The 16,793-nt window shown below is 40.8% G+C and overlaps 2 protein-coding genes across 2 annotated transcripts; one reads left to right on the forward strand and one right to left on the reverse strand.

The window, feature by feature from the left end:
• Positions 1 to 6,495: 6,495 nt before the first annotated feature.
• On the forward strand, positions 6,496 to 7,443 carry LOC113259777 (olfactory receptor 147-like). The gene is given in 1 exon segment (XM_026505274.3): positions 6,496 to 7,443. A coding segment is annotated over 1 exon segment (948 nt).
• An 8,113-nt stretch (positions 7,444 to 15,556) lies between these two features.
• On the reverse strand, positions 15,557 to 16,525 carry LOC113259776 (olfactory receptor 10S1). Its single transcript, XM_026505273.4, has one exon. It carries the CDS (start codon positions 16,523 to 16,525, stop codon positions 15,557 to 15,559), a length of 969 nt encoding a protein of 322 aa, XP_026361058.3.
• Positions 16,526 to 16,793: the final 268 nt, after the last annotated feature.

Raw genomic sequence — 16,793 nt, forward strand, 5'->3', positions numbered from 1 at the left:
ACTTCAGGAAGTTCTTTTAAACCTGGTTAGTGACTCAAGACCTTGGGTATCTTGATAATGTAATGAAATTATAAAAATTAAGTATTTATATATTATCAGCACAAATAACAAATAAACCCTATTGTCAATAAATACTGGATATTGAATCACATACTAGTTATGACACAACTAGTTGCATGAACTTGAATTTTCTGAGTGTCAGTTTCCTCATCTGCAAAATGGGTTTCACGGGGCTTTCAAGAGAATGGATTGTATATAGTTTGCACTAAGATAGTCAATAAAGATTAGAAGAATCATTTAATTTTGCTCATTATCAAGCAGAATAAAAATTCTCTTGTCATTTACATAAATTTTATAAGCTCAGAGTATCCATTTTTCTCTGCTGACTCTACCCCCATCCGCTGAATAGATGTTGAACTTAAAGTCCTTTAAAATAACACCGTGAACTGTTAAAAGTCAGCCCCTTTTTAGATGCCATTCTATTGAAAAAGTTTGCACACTCTGGAGCGTGAAGTGAATTGTGAATACCATTGGCTTAGCAAAGAAACAATAAAACCAAAAGAACATATTTAAAAGTCCTATTGATGGGGGCGCCTGGGTGGCACAGAGGTTAAGCGTCTGCCTTCGGCTCAGGGCGTAATCCCGGCGTACCGGGATCGAGTCCCACATCAGGCTCCTCCACTATGAGCCTGCTTCTTCCTCTCCCACTCCCCCTGCTGTGTTCCCTCTCTCGCTGGCTGTCTCTCTGTCACATAAATAAATAAAATCTTTAAAAAAAAAAAAAAAAAAAAAAAAAAGTCCTATTGATGGTTGTCCAAACTTGGTTAGAATTAGGAAATATAGTCATGTCAGACTATGTATTGGTGATTTTTATTTGTAGCTAATTATTTTTTTTTCCTTTTCATTGAAAATGGGAAAATATTCTATGATACTCTTAGGAGTTCATAGGCTAAATAAATTATGGTTTAAAATATACAATACATAAAAGATAATTTTGCACTGGTCAGAATTATCTGTCTAGAGAAAAGTTTTTAAACATTCCAGGATTGTCAGATCTTGCCCCTTTAAATCAGGTAGAATGGTGAGGTCAATAAAAGCAGTCTACTTTTAACACGGGAAAGTGAAGAGCTAGCCTTGCTCTGATTTTCAAGAGTCCGAGAAAGTGCGCTCAAGAGTGTGGAATGCTGTGGTGATTACTGTGGGCGAGCTCTTCCCATCTTCATTTTAACCTCCCCAGTGGGTCAGATCTCCAGAGGACTAGGAGTCCATCCTGGGTCCCAGTCTAGAATGCATTTCCTAAGTAGAGCTGGTGATTTTGTAAGCACTGAATTCCCCGTAACCCTCTTTGCTTAAAATTCCTAGAATAGTTTGTTTCCTTCGGTGAAACATAAATTCCAATTAGAGTGGAACTTCTATAAAGTGTGGCAGAAAATCCTCTTCCCTGGAGGATGTTTTGGTGCCTTACTGACCCCAAAGCCTTCTCTCATAAACACAGGCCAAGAAACAAGAAATGAATCCAAATGGGTTGTTCAATAACACACCTGGGGATATCTGCATTCATTCTGAGAAAAAAATGCCCTTAGGATAGAATTTCATCTTAGAATAAAGATGGAATATCATTCGGAAGGGAGATCACTATCATTGCTATCTTTTCCAACAAATGGGCATTTTCCCTTTCTTTTTTTTTTTTCCTTATGCCTGTTTACTTTGGTTAATCAGTGCAAATGAATAGGGACCCAACATGTAAATATGGCCATTTGTCCTAGAAGCCAGGTTCTTACCCACCTTATTACACTGTTTTCTTCACATGTGTGATTATTTCACAAATATCAGACAAATAGACTCTGACGGCAGCATCTGTCCCTGACAAATATTTATTGAGCACCCAGTGTCTACCAGATCCTGTTTCCTAGCACTTTAGAAATATTTATTCTTTCCCCTTACATTTCCATGGAGGAAAGGACTTCCTTTCTTCTTCACATTCTGGAAATCTTTGATTTTTCCCCTTTTACCTGATTTTTGTAAGTGAAGAGAAACAGCTCTTCTGAAGAGTTGGTCTAAAATTCTTTGGGCCATACCTTTACCAGTAGGTGGGGCTATCGTGCTTCAAAAGCAAGAAGGCAACTCCACCCTTTTCTTCAGACCAGTTCATTTATTAATGGAAAAATGACTCTTTTGGGCACTATCTGCCCACCCTTACTCCTGCAGGGTAAAGAGATTGGTACATGGAATTCCTTTTCTGCCTATGGGAAATATCCACAATTTTCCTTTTGTTTACAGTGGATCAAGCAAGAGGGTATAAGTTGGAAGCCTCATTTGGCTTTAAGATTAAGGTGTACTTTTCCAATCTAATATGTACTAACGAATTCTGCTTTCTACAGTTAATGGTCCTCTTGCCCATTGCTACAGCTGATTCCTTTATCTTATTTGACTAGACGACTTTGTGTATATTCTTTACTGATTAGAAACTTAGAGAAGAAAAATTAACCTTGGGATGAGCTACCTTCTAAAAAAAATGCTTATGATTTAGTCAGCCTTCAAAAAGGAAAGAAATTCTGCATTTGGGGCAGCCTAGATAGACTCAGAGGACATTATGCTAAGTGAATAGTGCAGACTTAAAAGACAAATACTGCATGATTTCACTTACATATATAATCTAAACCCGTCGAACTCATGAAAACATAGAGTAGAATGATGGTTGTCAGGACCTGGGGAGCAGGCAGGACCTGGGAGCAGGCAAAAGGGGAGATGCTCTCCAAAGGGGACAGAGGTTCACTTATGCGAGATATGTAAGTTATGGAGATCTAATATACAACTTTGTAATTATAGTTAATAATACTGGCATAAATCCTTGAAATTTGCTAAGAGAGTTGATCTTAAGTGTTCTCATCACAAAAAATTCATAATTATGTGAGGTAATGAGTATGATACATAGCTTGATTGGGATGGTCATTTTACAATGTATACATATATCAAAACATCATGCTCTGGGTTAAAATACATGGTTTTATTTTCTGCCTCTTTAGAAACTGTAGCGTCACATAAAGCTTTAATTACCACTGACTTTCACAAGTTAGAACATATTGAGCTTGAGTTACTTAAAAAGGAGTCAGGCATGAGAAGGGTGCTGACATATCTCAGAGAAAGGAATGAGAAGGAAGGAGGAAATGAGAGTTTTGCAATATAAGGTAAGCTCAGAACCTCCCTATCTTCATTCCACATTTGCCCATATTTACGTGGTTTGTATTAAAGATGAAATAACGACTATCAGCTGTAGCTTAAAACCTTCCTGTAAGGTTCTTCTTGCAATGTGATTTGATGTAAGTTTAGAGGGAGCATTTCTGGTTATTGTATCAGCTAAATAAGAGTTTGTAACTTTTCATAGAGAACGCATTCTATGGGGGTGCCTGGGTGGCTCGGTCAGTAAAGTAACTCACTCTTGATTCCCGCTCAGCTCATGACCTCAGGGTCATGAGATCTAGCCCCACGTAGGGCTCTATGCTGGGCTTGGAGCCTGGTTGGGATTTTCTTGCCCTCTGCCCCTCCCCCCCTCACCGCTCTCTCCTTCTCTATAAAAAACAAAACAAAACAAAAAAACAAAACAACACATTTTATGTACTCTCCCAGGACTCATCATTGTTGCAGCCTAAGGAACATCTGTCCAGTGGGACACTTTTCAAATTCAGCCTGAGGAATTTTTGGTCCACTAGTAATTTTGAGGGGTCTGAGAATAATAATTGGGATTCATTCCAGTAATGTTTGGCTTAAAATTATCCTAAATATAAAATCCATGATTGGAGGATTTCTCAAAATTTCTTCTTGCCCTTCTGCTCTTTTTTCTTTTTAAATTTTTATTTATTTATTTGTTTGTTTATTTATTTATTTATTTATTTATTATTTTCAATTAACCACTGTATAGCATGACATTAGTTTTTGATGTAGTGTTCAGTGATCCATTAGTTACGTATAATACCCAGTGCTCATCACAACACATGTCCTCCTTAATACCCATCACCCTGTTACTCCCTTCCTCTACCCCCTCCCCTCTGAAATCTCCCAGGTTCCATAGTCTCTCATGGTTCGTCTCCCTCTCTGATTTCTCCCCCTTTGGATTTCCCTCCCATCCCCTATGGTCCCCCGTGCTATTGCTTATGTTCCACATATGAGTGAAACTATATGATAATCATCTTTCTCTGCTTGACTTACTTCACTTAGCATAATCTTCTCTTTCTTTTCTCTCCCTGGGTTTACCTAATCCCATGGCTTTAGCCTCAACGGAAACGAACCCCAAATCTTTTTCTCATGTACGAACCTTCCTCCTTACATTTATTTAGCCTTCGTTGGGCATTTTCCTAATGCGCACCTCTGCTTGGATGTCCTGCCAGCAGCTCAAGCTCCCCACGTTCAACCTGAGCGTACGCTTTTCATAAATACTTCCTAACTTTCTGAGTTCTTTCTGTTTGTAGTACAACATAGTTTATCCAAACACTGAGGCTATCATCTTTTGGAACTTTTTTTGTCCATTTCTATCCTCATTGTAAGAAGTCCTGATAAATCTTCCTTTGCAATGTCTCTTGAGTATGTTTGTTTCCTGGAATTACTGACAGTAGCACTATTAATTCAGGGCACCTAAAAATCATTACTGACGTTGTACTTGCTTCCCAAAGCTGACCCTACCTCCAGTCTTTTGCAGACCAGTCCAGCTTGCTGGTGTGCACCACGTTAATCTTCTCGAGTCTGCATTTTGATGATTTCAGTCCTGTGTCAAAAGAGAAATAAGGAGGGCACATATTGCATGGTGCCCTGGGTGTTATACGCAAGTAATGAATCATGGAACATTACATCAAAAACTAAGGATATACTGTATGGTGACTAACATAACATAATAAAAAATTATTATTAAAAAAAGGGAAATAAAAATCCTGAATGGCTCCCAATGACCTCCCATGGTGAGCTGACCAGGATTTCAGCATTTTAGAGCTTCCTATACTAATCCAAATCTGTCTTTTGATCTGAGTCTGTGCTGTGGTCCCTGGGGAGAGACATGGGGACCTCTCTGAGAGCATTAGAAGTCCTCTATGTGACACTGAGGGAGGAGGAAAATCATATTTCTTCTCTGAGTTCAACAACTTTGATCTGAAGTGTCCTACGTGGTCACCAGAAGTTCTGCAGGGGCCTTCATGTCCTTTGCTGGTGTTTTTCCTATTCCACACTCAGGTGTGCAAAGAAAAACATTGACGCAATGTAAGCCTTCGCCTGGGAGGCAAGAATTCTGTTGTAATCAGTAACCAGTATAGGTCCTAGGAAAGATGGAAAAAAGGGATTCTCATTCATTCATTTAATTAAACAAATATTTATTCAGTACCTACTATATATGCCTCGTATTACCCTAAGGTGCTGGAGAAATGGTGCTGAAGAAAACAGACAAAATCCTTGTCCTTTTAGAACTTAAATTCGAATGGATGTGAGTGTATGAATGTGTGTGTATGTGTTGTGGGAAGCCACAACAAACAAACAATGCGTAGTGTTTCGTATAGTAATGGGGCTGTGAATGCAGGAAAGAACATCTGCTTTTCTGTTTGGGGATGTGCCCGATTTGGCCACAAACCAAAAGGTGTGTAAATTGGTACATTCCAAGAAATCAGTGTTGCTATAATGACCTAGGGCTATCAATGCGCAGTAGGTAATTTCTCTTTGCTACAAAGCCTGATCTCTGGGGAAAACACTGGGAGAACCTGTCTTCTAGTTTTTAATCAGGTCCCTAGGATTTCCTAACTCATGAAAACCCCTGGGGTCATATTAGCAGGGGGCTCTTTTGGCACCCACAGACGCTATTTACTAACCCCTTATCTGCAGAAAACCACTCTGGGCAAAGCCACTATCAGAAATCATGATCTGTAAGTCATGGCCCCTCAGAGGTCTGTGCTCTGGCTTTCTCGGTCCGAAACTCACTCAAAACAAAAACGGTAACCAAGAAGAAGAATCTCTGTTCTGGGCTGCTCACCTCTAAAATTCATCAGAGCCACCAGTGTCTCCTTGGGAACAGGGAGAAAGGTTATCGAAGGCCCAATATCGAAGTCCCAATGCAGAAGGGTGAGTGTTGAATTTTATCTATCCTGTTCCTTTTCTTCCCGACCCCAGCTGTGGGAAGCTGAAGATCTGAGATGCCATATCTCCTCTCTGCCGAGGCAGCCATTGATCATTAGGTGGGGCTGGTGGACTTTCAAAGCACAAGTGCAGCAGAGACAATGCAACCCTGATGGGTCACAGGGTTACCCAATCTTACCCCTGTGGCACTTGCCTGTTAGTGTGTTTGATAGACATCTTTGATGTCTACAATCTCTCAGCCTTTATACAGTGGAGACGACAAAGGCACACAGCAGGGTGGGTCTGAGTTCATTCTCTCATTCTGGGTCTCAGTCTCAATATGGAGGGATTGGGGGGAGAGAACTGCGTACTCATTGTAACGCCACCCTTTGTCCTGTTCTCACAGATATGCCTTAGGGAAGAATGGCTGCAGGAAATGACTCTTCAGTGACCGAGTTTATCCTGCTGGGTTTAACACAACAGCCAGAACTCCAGCTGCCTTTCTTCTTCATTTTCTTAGGAATCTATGGGGTCACCGTGATGGGGAATATGGGCTTGATTATTCTGATTGGTCTGAACCCTCACCTGCACACTCCCATGTACTACTTTCTCTTCAACCTTTCCTTCATTGATCTCTGCTACTCGTCTGTCATAATCCCTAGAATGCTGATGGGTTTTGTAAAAGAGAACGTCGTCCCTTATGCAGAGTGCATGACGCAGCTCTGTTTTTTCTCCTTCTTTGTTATTGATGAGTGCTATATTTTGACATCGATGGCCTATGACCGGTATGTGGCCATCTGTAAGCCCCTGCTTTACAAGGCCATCATGTCCCCTCAGGTCTGCCTCATGCTGATGGCGGGAACATATGCGATGGGGTTTGTGGGTGCCATGGCCCACACCGGGTGCATGCTGAGACTGACCTTCTGTGATGGCAACATCATCGATCATTACATGTGTGACATACCTCCTCTCCTCCGGCTCTCCTGCACCAGCACCAACATCAACGAGCTGGTGGTTTTCATCGTGGTGGGCGTCAACGTCATGGTGCCCAGTCTCACCATCTCCATTTCTTACACCTTGATCCTCTCCAACATTTTCCACATCCGTTCTACAGAGGGCAGGTCCAAAGCCTTCAGCACCTGCAGCTCCCACATAATTACTGTTTCTCTCTTCTTTGGGTCATCAGCATTCATGTATCTTAAGCCTTCTCCTGCTGGGTCTCTGGATCAAGATAAAGTATCCACAGTTTTTTATACCATCGTGGGGCCAGTGATGAATCCTTTTATCTATAGCCTGAGGAACAAAGATGTTAAAATTGCACTGAGTAAGACTTTGAAGAAAAGGGTGTTCTCATAAATGGAAACTGTGTTAGTTATAGATGCCAAATCCTAGGAAGGGCATGCAGTGTACGAAGCTATGGGGAGAACAGTAAGAAAACAAAACAGAAATGCAAATGATTCAAATAATAGGTAAATGAAGTTATTTATTTATTTAAAGATTTAATTTTTTCGACAGAGAGAGAGACAGCCAGCGAGAGAGGGAACACAAGCAGGGGGAGTGGGAGAGGGAGAAGCAGGCTCCCAGTAGAGCAGGGAGCCTGATGCGGGGCTTGATCCCAGCACCCTGGGATCGTGCCCTGAGCCGAAGGCAGACGCTTAATGACTAAGCCACCCAGGAGCCCCTGAAGTCAGTTATTTATAAATCACTTCACACACACAATATAAGGAAGAAGAGGACCAGTCCTTTATCTTTTCATAGAAAGTAAAAAGGAGCTCATTTGTCCTTCTCCAGCTTATAGCTTATTTTCAGAAGTTAGAAATTTTAAGTATAAAAGGTTGAATGTTCATAAATCTAGAAATGGTAAATTGTGAGATTTTTGACTGAGGCACATCTGGAATTCCTGTGAAGGTTTGTCATGGATATATGGACTTTGAGGGACTTCAGATTTGGCCATTCATTCATTCATTCATTAAACCTCTATTGAACGGCTGCAGTGGAAATAAGAGAGGTCTGTTAGACCACTGTAGGGCATTTTGTTTAGGGATATCCTTTGTTTCCCCAAAGAAGATAAAAATAGAAAGATGCTCTCCTCCCCCTGGTCTCTGGTCTCAAGGGAGTGTGATAAAGGGAGATTTCCTTCTGATCCTAGATCCTAAGGACAACAAACTAAGCTAACCTTCTAGAGGTGTCAGGAATAAAAGGAACTTGCACTGGGTTTTGCCTCTTGGGACTTCAGGGCACTAAATATAGATAATGTTAGGTATTTATTTACCCAAAGGTTACAAAAACTCTGATTTAAAGAGATACACACACCCTGATGTTTATAGCAGCATTATCAATAATAGCCAAATTATGGAAAGAGCCCAAATGCCCATCGACTGATGAATGAGTAAAAGAGATGTGAGATATATATATATATATATATATATACACACACACATATATACATATATATAAATAAATATTACACAGCCGTTAAAACTCTTGCCATTCACAATGATGTGGACGGAGCTAGAGTGTATTATGCAAAGCAAAATAAATCAGAGAAAGACAAAAACCATAGGATTTCACTCATATGTGGAATTTAAGAAACAAAACAGATAAACATAGTGGGGAAAAAAAAAAGAGGGGCAAACCAGAAAACAGACTCTCGACTATAGAGAACAATCTGAGGCAGGCTGGGGGAGGGGGGAAGTGGGGTGGGTGAAATGGATGATGGGGATTAAGGAGGGCACTTGTGGTGATGAGCACTGGGTGTTGTACGTAAATGTTGATTCACGAAATTTTGCACCTGAAACGAATATTACACTGTATGCTAACTAACTATAATTTAAATAAAAACTTGAAAAAAAAAAGAATTCAAAATTGGCAGTTCTTTCTTTTCCGTTGAAACCCCTTTCTTCTTCACTATTTCAGATGGGGAATCTGCTGTCATCTTAATCATTGTATCTCTGTAGGTTGTCACTTCTCTCTACCTTCACAGGAAATTTTGTTTTTTTTTTTAATTTTCAGAAGTTGACTATGATGAGCCATGACATGGATTTCTTTGGGTGTATTCTAAGGTTTGCACAGCTCTTGACTCTGTCTTCCTCTGATTTTGAGAAAATTTTAGCTACTATGTCTCTTTTTTGTTTGTTTGGTTCAAGTTTTTATTTAAATTGTAATTAGTTAACAGAGTGGCCGTGGTACCATTTTACATTCCCTCCAGTAATAAATGAATGGTTGAGCTTCTCCACATCCGTGCCATCATTTCGTATTGTCACTGTATTTTATTTTGGTCATTCTGATGAATGTGAAATATCTCATTGTAGTTTTAATTTTTATTACCCTCATTCCTGATGATGCTGAACATATTTTCATGTGCTTATTTGGCAGGTGTATGGCCTCTTCAGTGACCTGTCTCTTTCATATCTTTTGCCCATTTTCTAATAGGAATGTTTCATTGTTCTTGTTGTTTTTACCATTGAGTTTTGAGAGTTCTTTCTTTTTCTTTTTAAAAATACATTCTAGATACATTCCAGGAGGTCCTTTGTTGGGTATGTGGATTACAAATATTATCTATAGTTTATATATTTTTGCTCTTATCTTTATTATTTCTTTTTTTCTATTTTCTTCGGGCTTCTGCAACAGGGATTTGTCCATTTTATTTATTTATTTATTTATCTATTTATTCAATCATTCATTTATATCACCATGGACTGATGGACATTTATTTTATATTTTAAATTGTAATCCATTACTGCTTTATTGATTCTGTTGCTCAAATTATTCAAGTTTTGGCTATTGAGAACCCTTTCAATGAGCTCTTGTGTCTCTTTTTATTTTTTTTTAAAGATTTATTTATTTATTTGAGGGGGAAAGGGCAGAGGGAGAGAGAATCCCAAGCGGGCTCCCTGCTGAGCTAGGAGCCTGATGTGGGGCTCCATCCCATGACCTGATCATGACCTGAGCCAAAATCAAGAGTCATACACTCAAGCCACTGAGCCACGCAGGTGTCCCAGCTCTTGTGTTTCTTCGACAGAACCATATCTGTGTGTGTGTGTGTGTAGCTCAGCACTTCTTTGCTTTCTGGAACCACAGGGTGCTACAGGCTCATCTTTCCAGCCCGTTTCTTTTATTGCAGAACATCATTAGAAACCAATACCTGAGCACAAGATGTACTTGCTGCTACTAGGGTATCATTGCTTCTAGGCTCTCTAAGTGGACAGAACAAGGAAATATATGTATCTACACACATCTATAAATATGTCCATAGGCAGTCATCTGTGGCTATATTCAGTTAAACGTGAGTCCATACTGATGACTCCAATTCTACTCCAGTACCACCTGCTTTCTCTCCTTGCTTGTTTGTAAGCTGCCAATCCTCACAGTAAGATACCTGATTCTCACCATCTGCCATTGACTTACCCAAGAGTTTAAGAAAGATTGGTATTAATTCTTCTATAAATATTTGGTAGAATTCATCTGTGAAGCTTTCTGGTCCTGGGCTTTTCTTTGTTGGGAGGTTTTTGAATACTTATTTAACCTGCATATTTGTTAATAGATCTATTCAGACTTTCCATTTCTTCATGATTCAGTCTTGGTAAGTTTTATGTTTCCTGGAAATTATCCATTTATTCTGTGTTGCAAAATTTGCTGGTCTATATTTGTTCATAATAGTGTCTCATGATCTTTTTAATTTCTGGCCATCAGTTGTAAAGTCTTTTATTTTATTTCTGATTTTCTTTCTTTGAGTTTTCTCTCTCTTTTTCCCCTTAGTCTAGCTAGAGATTTGTCAATTTTGTTTATCTTTTCAAAAAACCAACTCTTACTTTTGTTGATTTTTTTCTATTTTTTCCCTGTTTTCTATTTCATTTATTTCTACTCTAATCTTTATTATATCCTTCCTTCTGCTAACTTTGGAATTAGTTTGTTCTATTATTTCTTCTATTATTATAAGATGTATGAGGGAACAGAATATAAAGAACAATAGGTTAATTATTTGGAAGTATATATAGCCAATGGTTCCTGAGGGATACCTGGGGATGATGTTATACTCATGTCTGTGTGTATATGTTAATAGCAGTGACCGTGCACAGATTGTGTTCTGTTAATCTTTTGCTATGTAACAAAACATCCCAACATTTAGTGTCTTAAAACAACAATTATTGATTTAGTCACAAGTCTGGAATTTGTGCCAGGTGTGGTGAGAAAGGCTCATCTCTTCTTCACTTCATATTCCCTGGGGCAGCCTGAGGCTAGATGGCTCTGTCCTGTGTTTGGTAAGCCCATACTCCCTGTTGTCTCTGATAACTTAGCTGTTGAGGGTCCTGGGCCTCAACACCTCTTCATGTGGTCCTCTTCCCATGGCCCATGGGCAGACAGCCCATTGTCAGACCATGGTGAGTAGTTCCAAGAGTAAGTGCCTTCGAGAACCAGGGTGAGGGAGCATTGCCTATAGTTATCCAGCCAGAGAAGTCACCTAGCATCTTCCAAATTCAGAAGCGGTGGGGAATGGACCCCCTACCTCTTGATGGAAAAGTGTCATCATCTCTTTTCAAGAAGAAGGTTTGGAATGGATGATACTGTTGTGGTCATCTTTGGAAAATACAATCTGCCTCAATATCTTAGAATTTAGTAAAACTTTGTTGAGGGGCTCAGGGGAGAAATAGAGACACTGAGAGAGAGAGAGAAAGAGAGAGAGGGAGGGAGAATGATCTAAGTTCAAGGACTCTTTTCTTTTTAAGGTTTTATTTATTTATTTTTGTGAGAGAAAGAGAGAGCATGAGCGGAGGAGGGAGGGGCAGAGGGAGAAGCCAACTCTCCACTGAGCAGAGAGCCTGATGCGGGACTCGATCCCAGGATTCTGGGATCATAACCTGAGCCGAAGACAGACACTTAACCAACTGAGCCACCCAGGCACCCTAAATTCAAGGACTCTTAATCAAACTTGGGGGAATCCTTATTTCAACGTGAACCTCCCTTAATTAAAGAGTGGTAAAAGTGGTTCTTGAACATCTGACTCCTAAGCTTACACATTTCTACAACATTCTGGGGAAACCTTACCTTGTCATGTGCTCTAAGTCTGTGCTCCCCCAGTTTTAATGTTTTCAGATATTTACCCTAATTTACATAGCACAACTGTTAGCAATCATTAAAATGGAAAGTGGATATAAACTTGGCAATAAAAACGAAGTAACAAAATACATTCAAAGAAATGTTATTTTATTAAATTCTAGCATTGCTGGTGAGGGGGACACAAGTATATGTTTTACAGATTTTCATATTATTAAAACAACAGTATTATTGAAATCATATATCACTTGCATATTCATTGTTTGAATGCCTTTGCTGCCACGGAAGTCCTTCATTTGATGAGGTTGGTTAGTCCGCCTGATCACACGGTTCACGATTTCCTTTGCACACTCTCTCTACCTTCAGGAGTAGTGGTGAACTCCTCCCTCAGGAGCTCCACGCCATAGATGACCAATAGTAAGGATGCTCAGTCACTCTTGTAACATGTTCTTCTCTGCAAGTTATCCCACCTAAATAATGCTTTTGTTTCCCATCTCTTTGCCATATTCATCAAAAAGAGGCTATCAGTCTATGCCCTATTAGCATTGCTGGGAGGCTGAGAAAATGATAGCCCTATGCAGTTGTCTTCCTTTTGTTAAGTGCTGTTTTCATCTTAATTAATACTCAGTAATCCTCTTGTCTGTTTCCCTTAAATTTCAAGTGAACCTGTAATATTATAAATACACCAAGTCCCCAAAATTTAAAAATCAAACCTAAAGATCAAAATATCTAAAAGGAGAAAATAATCCGGAGGAACAATTTGTCTCTTTTCCCCACTGGATGAAAAACCAATTTTCTGACTTGATACCTTTATTGTGAAGAACGGATAGTGTCTTGTTTGATTTTCAGATCTTGAATATTGAGTTGAACAGATATTTTATAGAGTTAACCTTTGGTTGGGACATATGTGAGGTATAAGGGGTCTGTGCTCTTAAAGTTCTTATAATCCAGTTATGCACATGACACATTCAATAACTATGTAAGACAGGATAGCTTTAGTGCCATTGTGAAAACTATAATAAATCAATGTCATGAAGAATCCATGCTGACCAGGTCAGATATGACGATGGAGGAGCAGAGTTTGAGAGAGTAAAGGATTCTTACTGGGTAGACAGGTATAGAAGGATTAGGGTCAAAGTTGAGAAGAAGGGACTAGAATGGCATAGGCACAGTTTTTTGTAAGATATCCTATTATTTCAACAAAGCAGCCATTTGACAAGATAGCGGAATGCTTTAGGACAGGACAATTTATTTTTAGCTCTGCCTCCCATTCTCTGTTTGGCCCTCCCTATATTCTACCTGTGCTTAAAACCTACACTGTGGGAATAATCATCTTCTCTGGGTTCCTTCTGGCCTTCCTACAGATAAATCAGTAATTCTGAGATACTAGGACAAAGGAGATTAGCTCTGAATTTTGGCTTGAGTTCTGCACCTTCAATGCATTTCCTTCTTTTTTCGATGTGTTTTTTCCCTTCCAGAAATGCCAGGTTCAGATCCCGCCTTTATGGAGGATGAAGCACTATTTAAAGGTCAGAGAATCTTTATCTCTAAAAGGACTGCCCCTGGTTCAAGTCTAACATGATCTTGAGACCTCTAATATAATTGGGAGTTCATAAACAGTGAAGGCTAGATTCAATTCTCTCTAGGGTATTCTGGTATAATCGAAATGTGCGGTCTCTGAAGCCATACAGATGTGAGTTGAAATCATGGCTTCAACTGTTACTGATTGCATGACCTTGGAAAAGTTATGTCACCTCCTTCAGTCTCAGTTTCCTTGTCTGTATAATATGATTAATAACATTGTCTTAAAATATAGTTCTAAGGAGGAATACTATAGAGTAACGAGCACAGCACCTTGTATACATGTGCGCTCAAAATGACCATGGTTACTGTTCCAATTCTAACATTCTTTCAATTTGTTCCCTTTCCAACACCTCTACCATAATTCCCTAAAATGTCTCTCCATCTCCAACGGTATCACCCAAGTTTGACACTGTTTCTCTCATGTCTAGGAGGTTATAATGGTCTATTAACTGGTCATTCTACCATTTGTCTCTTTTCCTCTCTCTTCTTACGTATCCCATGTTTTAGCATTTACAAATGTGGCTGCTTCTTCTTCCTAGAGAAGAACAGGAGAAATGAAGAGGCAGAATATTTGGTGCATAATCCAAACTCTTTAGTCTGACATTCAAGGCCCTTTTTCAGTCCACAGAGTCCTTCCAGGTCATTCACAGACTTTTTTGAACACAGCACGGCTCCACCCACTTATATGGCAGCTGCTTTAACTAAAGCCTCGAGTTATTATTTGTTACCTTGGAGTCTAGAAATATATATTTTTTTGTGTTGCTTCCTCCGTGTTCAATGAAGATATCAAAACCCTGCCAATTCTTCAGAGATACTTTGAACCTTAGTTTGTATAATAAGCTCTCTTTGACATCCTTAGCAGGCTTGGTAAGAAAAGGGAACATTTATTTTGCACAAGGCACTTAACGTAATTATATCATTTAGTCCTCATAAAACCCTACAAAGCAGTTATTTTTAACCTATTAATAGAAGACATTGAGGGGCGCCTGGGTGGCACAGCGGTTAAGTGTCTGCCTTCAGCTCAGGGCGTGATCCCAGCATTCTGGGATCGAGCCCCACATCAGGCTCCTCCGCTATGAGCCTGCTTCTTCCTCTCCCACTCCCCCTGCTTGTGTTCCCTCTCTCGCTGGCTGTCTCTGTCTCTGTCGAATAAATAAATAAAATCTTAAAAAAAAAAAAAAAGAAGACATTGAGACACCAAGTATTATAGAATTTGCACAAGATTCTATGTTCACTGACTGGTGGGATCAGCATTAGACTACTGGTGGCTCTGACGTCACTGTCTGTGTTATTTCTACTACTTCGTTACATACCATCTTGAATGGGAAGGTAAAGATAATGACGCTTACTAAGTCACCTTGAGTAAGTCACTTTTCTCCTTGCAGTTGTATTTTATCATCTTAAAAATGTGGTTTGTCCTCTTAAGCTAGGTGATACAGAGGTAAAACTTCATTTATTATTTGTTCATTACATTTCTGTTATCAGTATTCTTTAATATGTTATCTAGTTAATCAAATTTTTGCATATGAAATATAAAAGAATCATTTACTAAAACAAGTGAGGATAAGAACAGCATTTCACATACCTCCGAGCCATGGAACTTGGATCTCGAAGGTGCTCTCAGACATCACCTAAGCAGTCCCTCCATTTCATAGATGAGGAGTTTGTGACTGAGACCATGAGAGATGTCACTTGGCCGAAGGGAGGGAGAAAAGTTCATGGCCAAGTGGAAGCTCCGTTGTGCTGATGCCCCCTTGAACGATTTTCCCTCCTCATTTTGCTATGGGGATAGTTGTTTTCTTGGCAGGCCCATGAAGAGTCCCGGCACAGGTCAGGGGGGCGGGCTGCCTGCTGGAGACTCTTGCGAGCCTCGACCCAGAAGTCTTTGCAGAGCCCGCTTGACCTCCTTGTTCCGCAGAGTGTAGATGAAAGGGTTGAGCATGGGAGTGACGATTGTGTAGAAGACAGCGGGGGCCCCAGCTCCTGCCCCCCCGGAGCGAGGCTGCAGGTAGATGCAGACAGGTGGCACGTAGTACAGCAGTACCACTGTGAGGTGCGAGGTGCAGGTGGAGAAGGCACGCCGCCGGCCCTGGGCCGTGCGGATCCGCAGCACCGCCGCGACGATAAAGACGTAGGATACGACGATGAGGACCAGGCAACCCGCCGCCACGATGCCAATGTTGGCCAGCATGACAAGCTCATTAACGGTGGTGTCTGCGCAGGCCAGCTTCAGCACCGGGGGGATGTCACAGAAGAAGTAGGCGATGCGGTGAGGACCGCAGAAGAGCAGGTGGAAGGTGAGGGAGGTGTGGATTGCAGAGTGCAGAGCACCTACGGCCCAAGTGAGTCCAGCCAGCCCAGCACACATCCGTCTGTTCATGGCCACTGGGTAGCGTAGGGGCTGGCAGATAGCTAGGTAGCGGTCATAGGCCATGACCGTGTATAGGAAGCACTCAGTGCTGGCCAGGAAGTGGAAGCAGTAAAGCTGCAGGGCACAGCCCTCGAAGGAAATCACCTTCCCATCCACGGTGAGCAAGCCTGCCATGACCTTGGGCGCTGTCACTGTAGACAAACAGGCATCCAGGAAGGAGAGGTGCCCCAGGAAGTGGTACATAGGGGAGCAGAGGTGAGGGTCAGAGCCCACAGTTACGAGGATGAGGAGATTCCCAGTCAAGGTGATGCTGTAGATGAGGAGGAAGAGGAGGAAGAAGAGGCTGGGATGTTCAGCTGTGTACATCAGGCCCTCCAGAAGGAAGTGGCTCACCACAGTCTGGTTGGGGTCTTCTGTCTCCATGGGCATCTTTTCCCACGAAAAGTGGTTAGTTATCCCCTTTGTAACAAAACTGACATCAACAAGCATAATAAGCAGCCATTCCTCTTCGCTGAAATGTCATTAGCCATTGGGCTACGCTGGGTTGGTCTTGCCCCATAAATGAGAGAAAGCTACACAGTTTCATTTCACTCTTTTGACCTGTTCCAGTGTTTTCTTGCTGTTATTTCAAAAATGGATCTTTCAATAGGGGGGATCCGCACAATCCTTTGAGGCACATAAAGGGCTGTATCAATTA

The sequence above is a fragment of the Ursus arctos genome, unplaced genomic scaffold (assembly GCF_023065955.2).
Source record: "Ursus arctos isolate Adak ecotype North America unplaced genomic scaffold, UrsArc2.0 scaffold_22, whole genome shotgun sequence".
Classification (NCBI taxonomy): Eukaryota; Metazoa; Chordata; class Mammalia; order Carnivora; family Ursidae; genus Ursus; species Ursus arctos.

Excerpts from the sequence above, each read along its gene's own strand:
- LOC113259776 (XM_026505273.4), bottom strand. The coding sequence starts at position 16,525 with ATGCCCATGGAGACAGAAGACCCCAACCAGACTGTGGTGAGCCACTTC.